We start from the raw sequence: 11,404 nt of genomic DNA on the forward strand, positions 1-11,404 counted from the left end.
AAAGGGGCACTATCGACTTTAAGCATAAAGGCAAGTTCGCTGTATACATGCATCATGGGAAATGTTGGATCCAGTGTTACATTTTTGGGGGGTAAGACTCATTCTATTTTCAATCAGTGCCCCAGCTTTATGGAAGTGTGAAACGAAATTGCCTAAGTACAGGAAATAGGGAAAATTGAGGGAAATATTGTACCATTTACCCACCCCGTGTACTGTATGTTGACTGTTATACTTTACAGATTAAGACCGTACTTAATAATAACACTCAAGGGGCCATTCTGCAGAAACAGTTTTACATGTAAATACATTATGCTAAGGATACCTAACTACAACATAAAACTTTTACTGGTAATATAATTTGTTTTAGCTACATTTACTTAATTAAAACAGCTGACCTACCCTGATATAAAAAATAAGGACACCAATACAATAAACAATATGGATTAACAATGATGTAAATTAATGAATGAATAAATATTACAGCACGGCTATTGTGTGCCAAAACACTCTTAAATCAATATATACGAGTTATAGAACCCAATTGTATTATATGGTCACTATGAAGTTACTACACTCTATGATTGAACATAACTCCCTGGAGGAACATTACAGTATTGAATATTGAAGATATGAATGCCCAAAAGTACAGGAGGGTCATATTACATTCACTGAGTGCCATAAATACAATGGGTAGTTCTAAAAAACATTACAGAAATACTGTAGAAAGGAAACAATGTGACCGCCCCCTCCCCCTAGCAGATGTAATTCAGCACAAACCGTCTGTGTGAAAGTACACACAATACACTGTGCAGGAGCCTGAACTCACAAACCCAATGATTATCTCCCTTGAAGCAAACACATTAACCTTATCTTCTGCTCCAAAAAAAAACAAAAACAATCTGAGATATGAGACTGTAGTTGTGTCACTTGCATTTAGTTGATATACTTGTATTATTGGTGATTGTTGTTGGGCGCTGAGGTGCCCGATGCTCTCTATTTTTTCGGCAAATCACAGACCCAAAAGGAAATTCCCAAAAGTATAATCAACTAAATTAGCTAACTATGGCAGAAGTCCTCAATCTGTGATTCTATGATGATGAGTGTACATGCTTGTCTCGTTCAATCTTCATCGTTGTTCAATTGTACATGCTTGTCTTGTTCTTCCTATGATCTGTTTTAAACTCTACTTTTAAGAATTGCTCTATTAGATGCACATTAGAAACACACTCGCGGGGATTCAGATACTCACCATGGCGGTGTGAGGATGCCTGGCCGAAATGGGAGCTTGATACCCATTTGCTGTTGTCTGGGCAACCCCCGTTGTGCCGTAACCTATGATAAAAGAAGATTGAGTTATTGCCACCATTTTCATCATTGTAATCATTATCTCCTTTCATTTTCATTTGCAGCAATGGGTGACCTTTTGGCCATTTTATCCTGTTTCATAAACACCCAACAGGATGGAATATATAATCCTGCAATTCTGAAAACATGAAAATCCATCTGTCTTCTAACTGTAAGTGTCGCCGTGAAAAGCTACTGACGCTAACATGCATCTGACTTGTACATATGATGATATGATGAGCTAGTAACGTTCACATATAATCATCTGTCACTTAGTTATTACAATTGAGAATTGTTGGTAATGCAACCAGAGCAACTGTGTCTGCATGACTCAACATAAACCCCTAATAACAGAAGTCTCCACCGCACTCCCTGGCTGTAATTATTTTTATTTAGTTTATGTTCTTTGCTGCTCCATTGAGTTCCACTTCAAGATGTCAAGTTCATTTGATTCCATATTTCATCTTATCATCTGAAGCCTCCTGACACCCACACTCACTGCAGCTGAAGTAATAACACCGCTGTTCAAGGATATCAACATGAATCTGTCAAAACAGGTTGATACAGTACTATTACTGTGACTGGCCTACCAGCACCGATACTACTTCAGCTGTGATATCATCACGATCACTACTACTACTACTACTACTACTACTACTACTACTACTACTACTACTGCCAATGTCACAGTATTTAGCAGTATGCATAAATTGGCTAATACTACTACTACTACTACTACTACTACTACTACTACTACTACTACTACTGCCAATGTCACAGTATTTAGAAGTATGCATAGTAGTAGAAGTAGTAGTAGTAGTAGTAGTAGTAGTAGTAGTAGTAGTAGTAGTAGTATTAGCCAGTGGAGGAAAATACATTTACTCATGCAATACTGTTGTTCAATTTACAGTAATTGAAGGTGTGTGTAATTTGCTTCTGTATTACCATTTCATGCTACTATATGCTTCAGCTACATTTTATGGACAAACAAATGTTTTACTTTGCAAAGTAGACTTCAAACACAAAACTTAAAAGTTGGATTTAACACTGAAATGCTGATGAAATTGTAATTGATGATGAATAATTGTCCATTAATAATATTGCAGCATCCATAGTAGCTATAACACTCAGAAATGCTGCTTAATAATATACATTTTACGAATAATACTTACCTTTAAGTAGTATATTCACATGAGTTATTGCTAATTTTAAATCATCTGAATACACGTTACACCACTGATGGAAGGTAGAACCACCACTGATGGTGTGTGTGTGTGTGTGTGTGCGTGTGTGAGAGAGTGCATGCGAGAGGTTGTAATAACTATCTGCAGTCATAGCTCCTGTTAAAGACACCAGGCTGTCATTGTGAAAAGAGAAATCTATTAGTGCTTATTATCACGGAAAACACACCCATCCGATGCGCAGGAACAGCGAGAGAGAGAGAGAGAGAGAGAGAGAGAGAGAGAGAGAGAGAGAGAGAGAGAGAGAGAACGTGTGCGTGTGTGTGTGTGTGTCTAAGTGTGTTTGTGAGCCCAGCTTTCAGATGCTGGTTGTCATGACGTCTGTAACATAATCATCTATCACCTTGTATTATGTCCTCTGAGTGAAGTGTGCGTCATGTTCCCGTCGCTGCCCCTCTCCAGATCATGAGTGGGTTTTTGTTTTAAAGCAGAAATAATAGCGGCCAGTCCCGGACAGACCGCTACATGTCAAAGGAATCTTTATCTATCTCTGGTTTTAGAAGATGCTGATGTCCTGAATAGTGTATTGTATGTACACCACGTGTCGTATGTGGACGTTATCCTCAGGCGTGTCCTTGGAACAAGGCTGTGTGTGGCCATTCATGTCCTTGCATTGTGCTTTTAAATGAGTCTCATAGAGTGCATGCGCAGTGTTTTAGTGTGGCGGGCGTATTGCTTTTCTGTCTTGTCCTCTCTGTTCAGTGCTGTGTGGCATCAGTAAAGTTAGATGAGCGAGCATGCAGTGAAATATTCTTTTTGCAATACCTAATATTGATACCTGGGGGGCGCCTCAGGGCTCCTGCAAAGCGGCATGGGTGTATCTGGACCGATCCAGTTATCTATGGAGCTGTTTATCTGCACATTTTCTTCTGTTCCTTCCTTGAGCACCAGCTGCCTCCCTAACCTGAAGTCCTTTCCCTCCTACACCCCTAAATCTTTGTAGTGTGTAAACTCACAAGACGCCACAGACACAGTATGAGTCCCAACAGGAATGTTACAGTGATATTAAAGCAATTTCTCATGAGCGGTGACTAGTCATACTGAAAGAGAGCAATACAACTCTGCCCTGCATCCAAGTCCTTGTGTACTGCAAATCATTCCTATGTCGAGCAAAAGCAGACTGATTCCACGTCACAGTTTACCTTTATATAATTATCCATGTCAGTATCAGGCTTTCATCTAAAGCTGCAGTCACTGGGACTTGCACAAGAACACCACAGTTGTTTCCCCATCAGGCCACATTGTCATATTAATCTTATTAAACAATGTTTTATTTTGATGGTTTTCAAGCTTATATTGCATTATGTGCTGTCTGAATATAGTAAAAGAAATTATTAAACTAATATTGTCAAAACACTCAAGCAGTAATTAGTTCATGTTCGACTCACTGTGACTGGGGCTTTAGTTTAGTGTATTTGACACCAAAGTGTTTTTATTATAATGTGAATAAATTGTACGACAGACACACATTTGTGAGTTTGTGGCACAGCTTGGAAAGTGATTGATAACCCAAACCTGAATATTTTTATTGTGTCTTACGGACACTTTGAAGAAAGTATCACCTAAATGCAAGTGTAATTGTGTGCATGTATGTGTGTTTGTTAGTGGCAGTGGGTATTAAGACAGATAGGGGTGCGGTAAGGACAGCGTGTGTTCTCTTTGTCAGCAGCCAATGAAAAAGTGAATGTTAGAGACAGATGGAAAGAACAACAAGCAAGAGACGGCAGGAGGGCACTGGAGAAACTCAGCTTTATTGACCAAAGATAGAGAGAGGATACAGACATCAGAGAGCGATAGAGAGAGGGGAGGGGAGGAGAGAGAGAGAGAGAGAGAGAGAGAGAGAGAGAGAGAGAGAGAGAGAGAGAGAGAGAGAGAGAGTTGTCATACCCACAGAAAGGGAAAGAAGGAGAGAGAGAGAAGTGTGAACAATAGAAAATGGCTCCTTTTTTTGTTTTAACAGTCCATACAACTGTGAGGGCAGGCAGACATGAAAAAGAGAGACCCCTACAGATTCAGAGGAGTACTGCAGGCGTGGCAGTGGGGCTGGTAGACTCAACTAGTCGGGTGTTCACGTACAGCTCCTTCCATCGCATCAAAAACTTGTGCAGGCTCACTGCATTGTTCAGGCTCCGATAACTAGATCTCAGCCATACTCGTTTCTTCTTCTGTTTTGAGATTGTGATTATATTTACTACTGTGGGTACAAACAGTTAAGTGCTTCTTCGCCCCATTGTACATTGTGTGTGTGTGTTGTGTGTGTGTGTGTGTGTGTGTGTGTGTGTGTGTGTGTGTGTGTGTGTATTACACCTTGGAGAAACTAACATGACACATTTTGTCATTTCTGCATAGCTTCCTCACTCTTTAAAACCAAACAGGCATGCAAAGAATAGGTTTTGGCTGATTTTGGGACACTGAGCGGGACGATGTTAGCAATTGTCCCTGGATTACACAAGACTTGCAGTTTGGAGATGATCTTAATGAGCGACAATAACAGCGGTAAACTGCTCTGAAGAACCATCTCTGTGTTTTTTTTTTTACCCCATGAGATCTGTTTTGGTAAATTCAAACCAAGAGAATAAACATGGTGAAGAGGATTATGTAAATTTGCATTGTATCCTTTTAGTTTGTTGATAAAACTATTATTTTGCAAGTGAACAACAATTAAAAAAGTAAAATTGTAATTACCTGTCTCAAACTAATTGAAGTTAAATCGATGTTAATGTTCTACCAAAATGAAACCATTGGCTGCCTCAAGGGGAAAAAGTGCGTCAAGTGTACAAATGTGTATCATGCTTTGGAAAAGAGTCAGTGGCAGAAATATCAGATGGTTTAAGGTTAACATTTTTACCATGCAAATCCAATAGTACGTTCATTTAAGATTCCGCTTCTGCTCAATGTTTAAAGCTCCCCGGATGCCTTCGTGGCCAAACCGCGACACGTCTGGGAATGGTAGCAGCCGCCAAGAGTTCAGAGAAGGTGGTGGTTAGAAGAGGGGGACAGGTTGTGTGGGGGTTAATTGTGAGGTTACAGACAGCAAAGCAGTGAAGCTAAGAGAATGAAAATATACAAACTGGCGTTTGTGCACTCATACAGTCATCATATGGCATCGCAGGACATCAGAACAATGTACCCATAATATTCAGGTTAACCTCTAGATCTCTATATAGATGTGGAAAATAAAATCACTAAATAGAATATAGAGCGTATTTACATTCTGTATCTACACAGGAAACTAGACCCTGCAGGGCCCGGTGGTGGCCAATCACACAGCCAGCTGGACTGACTGACAGCAGCAGTGGCCAATCACACGAAAGCACAGGACCGCTCCGACAGGACAGCTTCGAGGTGGGATGGAGCTGTGTTCAGAGCCGTGTAAGGAGAGGACTGATTTACTCATAAACCTTCCACTGCTGGAAATATGCCTATTTGTTGCCAAGTAATATAGTGTCCACCTTTCATTCCTTTTATCTGTATTATCAGAGTTAGTACACGGTGCATAGAAATATGTTCTTTACAAAATGTCCGAGGCCAGTAAAGCTGTCGAGAGAGGAAGAAAGAAAATGTACCGCACTTTGAAAAAAAAGGTTGAGGCTCATCAGGTTATTGAAGCAAAGCGTTAGTTGCCATTTTCCCCCCTGTTTTGTTTTTTCACGATGTGAATGAAAACATTTTGACGCAAACACATTATTTTAGGACCCAGGATGGGTTTGAGCCGAGGACATCTCGGCCCGTGAAGCACACCTGAGCCACACAAACAACATCAAATCACATTATAAGAATCTGAACGGCCTCTCAAACCTCTTTTGTAAATGTGCGGACATCTTCTTCGATCACACATCTGGCCCATATAGCTTTATTGATACTCACTCCAACAACAGGTATTTCTTCTGTATAGTGTACAACGGAAAAGTCATTAACTCTCCGAAAATCCATCCACCAGATTCAGCATCTTCATCGTCTCTATTCCATGTATTATCAAAGACCCTTGAAATTATTTCGGAGCATTCGTCATTATTCAATGGAATGAGGAAGATTACTGCTTCTCAGGGCTTTTCTTTAAAAAAAAAAAAAAAGCCAAGTAAATGACCAGAAGTGTACTATATAGGATGTTATAATGACACCCAGGCCACATTATTTGCAGCACCCTTGTAAACGAGGGCCTGGTTGGTGACGACAGCATGAGCTGGCAGTGTTCTCAGTCTCTTTGAATTGGAAAGAGTATAATGGATTTCTGGTGGCCATCTGCAGCGACAAAGGGAATTTAATGGACAAAAAGATATACATGAATCGGACATAATCTTTCTCGAAAAGCTCATTTGAGCACTGCTCCCCATACATTGTTTTGTAATATGGTAATGCTCCTGAATATTTATCACGCAAATATTTGTGCTCTGCTGTTGGTGGCAGTAACCCATGTTTGTTTTCATAGGTGGAAAGACGCGTTCCTTCGCTGCCAGTGTAATCATTAAGCTGCCGTTTACTTCCTGTGCTCCACGGCCTTTAGACACACTGGAAATGTTGGCTGTATAGATCCCACTGGTGGTGTACCACTGCTTCTCATTGGCTCTTTGAGCTAGGAATTACTAGAATAGGAGGAAATGGCCTCAGCAGTGGAATAGCTGGAGTAAGTGGACAACATGACGGAGAGAGATAGAGAGAGAAAGTCATGTCACTACTAACTACAATGTAAAACAAACAAAACTCAGTTTCCCACGGAAACAGCCGTCGCAACAATTCAATGGCCTTTAAAAAAATAAACTTAAAATTGAAGTTCAGATCACAACGGCAAACTGAAATAAAAGCCTAATAGAAACTTCTAATTATCTCTCTTTTTTTTTGTTAGGACTATCAATGTGGAAGAATGAAGAGGCACATGAAGAAACCAAGGCAACGAGTACCCTCCTCTCCGCCCTGGTCGGGGGAGAGTCGGTACAAGGAAGGTGAGGGGGGTTGAGTTTGTAGGTTGGGTGTGCGGTTGTTTGTGTGTGTCTGTGTATGTGTGGAGACAACAGGAGAGAATCCGTCGAGAGAAAAGGAACTGGGAGGTGACCGAATTGAGAGATTATGAAATTACTGAGACTGTGTCTGTCTTTTTAAATGCTTTCTAAACTGTCATGAATGATTGTCCAAACATACGGTTTGGTTGGACAGCATGGCTCTTATTGACCACTGAGTAGTTGTATATATTACCTGGGTTAAGCTGTTTGTCAACAACAACACATTTCACCACCTGTACGTCTCCCCATTAATATAGCAGCGTAATAATAGCTACATTCCAGTGTAATTTGGAGTTATGAAATAAACTGTGTCGTCTGAGGAGAGCCTCCATGTTGCCAGAGAGGGTAACGAAACAGCAGGGATGTAGAGGTCACAACGTAACGGAGTAAAACGTCAGAGGTCAGTCAAGAGTGTGTGCGTGCGTGCATGTGTGTGCCAGCCGATCAGAGTCCAGAGGAGGAGGAGAAAGGCGGGGCTTCTGTTAGTAGCCATCCAGAGACAGAGGAGAAGAGAGGGGTGTTGTGGGTAATAATAAAAGGGTGGAAGAGGGAGAAGATTCAGTCACATGAGGATGCAGCACTCGCAGCGTTTCCTCTTGTCTGTACCTGTGGCGGGGGTGAGGCCGGGTGGGGGGGCCGTGTTGGCGTCGGGATTGGCGGGGGGCGAGGAGGTGCTGTCAGGCTCGCGGCCATCGGATGACAGTTCCGTGCTGATGGCCTCGGACGTGGCCGGCCGCCCCGACACGAGGTCAGCCGCCGTGCCGTCGATGATGGATAGGTCAGTGACCGTCTTCTCCCTCAGCGATTTCTCGTCGTCTTCGTCGATCAGGACCACCTCGGCCTTCACGGCGCCGTCGAACCCGAGCAGCTGCCCGCTCTCGCTCATGTCCTCAACGTCCTGGTAGCCGAGGAACACCATGGTGATCGGGTGCTCCTCGCTGGCCTGCGGCGGGGAGTTGAGCTCGCCGCCCGGGTGGGCTGAGGAGCCGGGCTGGGTTGTGATGGGAGCGGTGGGGGGCATCATGCCAAGACGGGTCTCCCTCTGGAGGGTGACCTGGGCTGGTGGGCTTGAGGGAACAGATGGCGGGGCGCAGGAGGGCGGAGACAGATCGTCATCTCCTACGGGGACATAAGCCTGCGGGGTGGCCGGGGTCACCGTCACCTGACCCTTGCTGCTATCACCGGCTTGCACGGCGGGTCTGGCAGCCCGCTGGATGAGCTGCTCGACCTGCGCGGAGCTCCAACCGTTCTCCATGCTGCTGGTGGACACGCCCCCAGAGGACGTGACCTCGTAGACCACTTTTCGGCCATCATCGTAGACTTTGACCCCGCGCGACGCCGCATCCAGCGGGCTCACCCGGTTGGATGACAGGACGCGTTGCTCGCCGGTCTGCGGGTCATGCTGCACGTTGATCTCCATGGCAAACAGTGCTGTTAGGAGGGAGGTGGGGAAGGGGGGAAGGGAGGAGGGAGGGGTTTGTGCAGAAGGGATGGGGGTTGAAGTAAAAAGGTGATGGGGTGGGGAGGAACCAGTGGAGGAGGTGAGGGGAGGGTGTTGGGAGACAAAGTGGAGGGAGTGAAGCATGAGGATGGGGACACGTGTTCTCTGATGAGCTGATATCTGCAACTGCTAAATATGTTTCTTATTCAAACTGCTGTATGTGTAATTAGTAAAACACCAAAGGTTACCTTGCTTTTCGAGAAGCAAGATGCAGGTGAGTGAACACAGAATGAAAATACCAAACGTTCCCTGGCTGTGTCTAATCTAAGTGAAGACAAATATATTCTAGATGGGACTATCTGTAGCCAACTATAGGTGTTTTGTGCATTTAAGTCACTATGAAATACCTTGCTAGTTAGAGTGACAACTACTGTATAGTAATCACCTTCCTTAAAGACTGTCAATAAAATAATTTACAAACATTTGCATGTTATAGTAAAAAATATTAAGAGGTTTATTCATGTTCGTAGACTGGTCTTTTGACGTATAAGCTTTATCGTATGTAGATAAGTCATAAGCACAATGTCATCACTACGGCACCAAAGCTGAGCTTTTATTTTGTACAGCTATTCCCCACCGCAAAGTCAGCACCACTGAGTACAATGAGACAATCATAGAAGATAAGGTTAGTTATTTCCACTTTAAACCCCCTAGGATCAAAACTAAAGCTAATCATGATTGACCTTGTGCATTAAGGTAGCAAAGTAGTACTAAAAACTAGTCAAAGTCAACTAAAAAAATATACTAAAACTAACACGGAGACTAAAAGTAATGTAAATACATTATTATATTTGATTCTACAGTCTGAGTGGTATCCAAATATATAAAGTTATTATGGTACCAACATGGAGACAGCACACATTCTCCAAAGTCAAATCAAATATTGATCTAGAGCCTCATGTGCTTTTCAGTATATACAGTATGTGGACACACACACTGATTAAGTGTGTGTCGTTATGAGCTCATGACTGTGTCGGCTGCATATCCTTTACGTTAAAAGTCCGCATGAGATTTGACGCAATTTGTAGGACCGTGCGACCCGTCCACCCTCCATGTGCGTGTGAGTTTGTCCTGGTTATAATCCAACTTGGCTGCGTCCCAAAATCTTCCCGTCCTCCCTCCCTTCCTCCGTCCCTCCCTCTCTCCCTCTCTCTCTCTCTCTTCTCTAGTCTTCCCGCCCTCTATCTTACCAGGTCTTGGTATGGCAGGTGGGCCAGTCCTGGGCTGCGTGGCCAGGACGACGCGGTCAGGATCGGGGTCCGTGCAGTCCGAGAGCGGGCCGGACATGCAGCCGGTGGCAGCTAGTGAGCGGGAGCAACGGGGGGGAAATGACACATGATCAGGGGGACGTTAGAGGCCGTGAGGGAGAGCCACAAACACACACCTCAGTGATGTGTAACCACACCCCGACACAAACACACACACACACACACGCGCAACACGTACGTACATACAGCCCAGCCCCCTATTGGGGAAACTAACCACACCCTCTTGAGTGACCCTGCCCGTCCCTATTCCACACACACACACACACACACACACACACACACACACACACATCTAACTCTCTGCATCTCTCTGTTTCTGTGTCCACGGCAACTCTAGCACCCCTGAGGTTCAGTGCTTATGCAGCAGAAGCGTGTGTTTGTGTGTGTACGTGTGTGTGCGTGTCTGTGTGTGTGTGTGTGTGCGTGTGTGTGTGTGTGTGTGTGTGTGTGTATGTGATTGCAGGGACAAAGCTTTAGGGGCTTTACAGGGCTGAATAGGAGGGATAAAGCCAGCGACTGCAGGCTGCAGAGTCATGGCCTTGTGTGTGTGTGTGTGTGTGTGTGTGTGTGTGTGTGTGTGTGTGTTTGAGAGAGAGAGTGTGTGTGTGTGTGTGTGTGTGCGCGTGCTTCTATAGTCTCGCTGAGCCGTGTTCTGTGTGTGTATGTATTTGGCCTTTTTTGGTGCATGTGTGTGTTGGTGTGCAGGTATATGTATTTCTATGGGAGAGTCCGCGGGTATGGCTGAGTGTGTATTTGGACGTTCAGGAGCGCGCTCTGGCCTGCATCCCTCCTGCCTCAGCGAGACTATTATTCCCCCGCACACACACACACACACACAGACACACACACAGACATAGAAATAGAAAGAGAGGGACCCCACTGCTCGGAAACAACAATAACTCAGCGGAGGTCATCGTCCTAAAGAGGTGTGTTCGTGCGTTTTCATTGTGTGTGTTTGGTGTATGTGTGTGTCATACCTCTATCATGGGTCATCAGACTCTGAAAGACAGACAGAAGTTCCATATGAGCCATAGCAGAGGGATATTTTTTTCG

At 43.9% G+C, this 11,404-nt stretch overlaps 1 protein-coding gene across 2 annotated transcripts in view; it reads right to left on the minus strand.

Moving 5' to 3' along the window:
- palm2akap2 (PALM2 and AKAP2 fusion) overlaps positions 1-11,404 on the minus strand; it is a 68,530-nt gene that overhangs the window by 24,541 nt on the left and 32,585 nt on the right. For both annotated transcript variants that reach the window (XM_068573407.1, XM_068573406.1), the window contains exons 6-9: positions 11,329-11,350; positions 10,274-10,384; positions 8,189-9,013; positions 1,250-1,332 (exon numbers count right to left, since the gene is read on the minus strand). In XM_068573407.1, coding sequence (XP_068429508.1) covers positions 1,250-1,332; positions 8,189-9,013; positions 10,274-10,384; positions 11,329-11,350 — 1,041 coding nt within the window. The remainder of the gene's footprint in view (positions 1-1,249; positions 1,333-8,188; positions 9,014-10,273; positions 10,385-11,328; positions 11,351-11,404) is intronic.

The sequence above is a fragment of the Clinocottus analis genome, unplaced genomic scaffold (assembly GCF_023055335.1).
Source record: "Clinocottus analis isolate CAN_PGR_092001 unplaced genomic scaffold, fCliAna1.0.p SCAF_13, whole genome shotgun sequence".
Lineage (NCBI taxonomy): Eukaryota > Metazoa > Chordata > Actinopteri > Perciformes > Cottidae > Clinocottus > Clinocottus analis.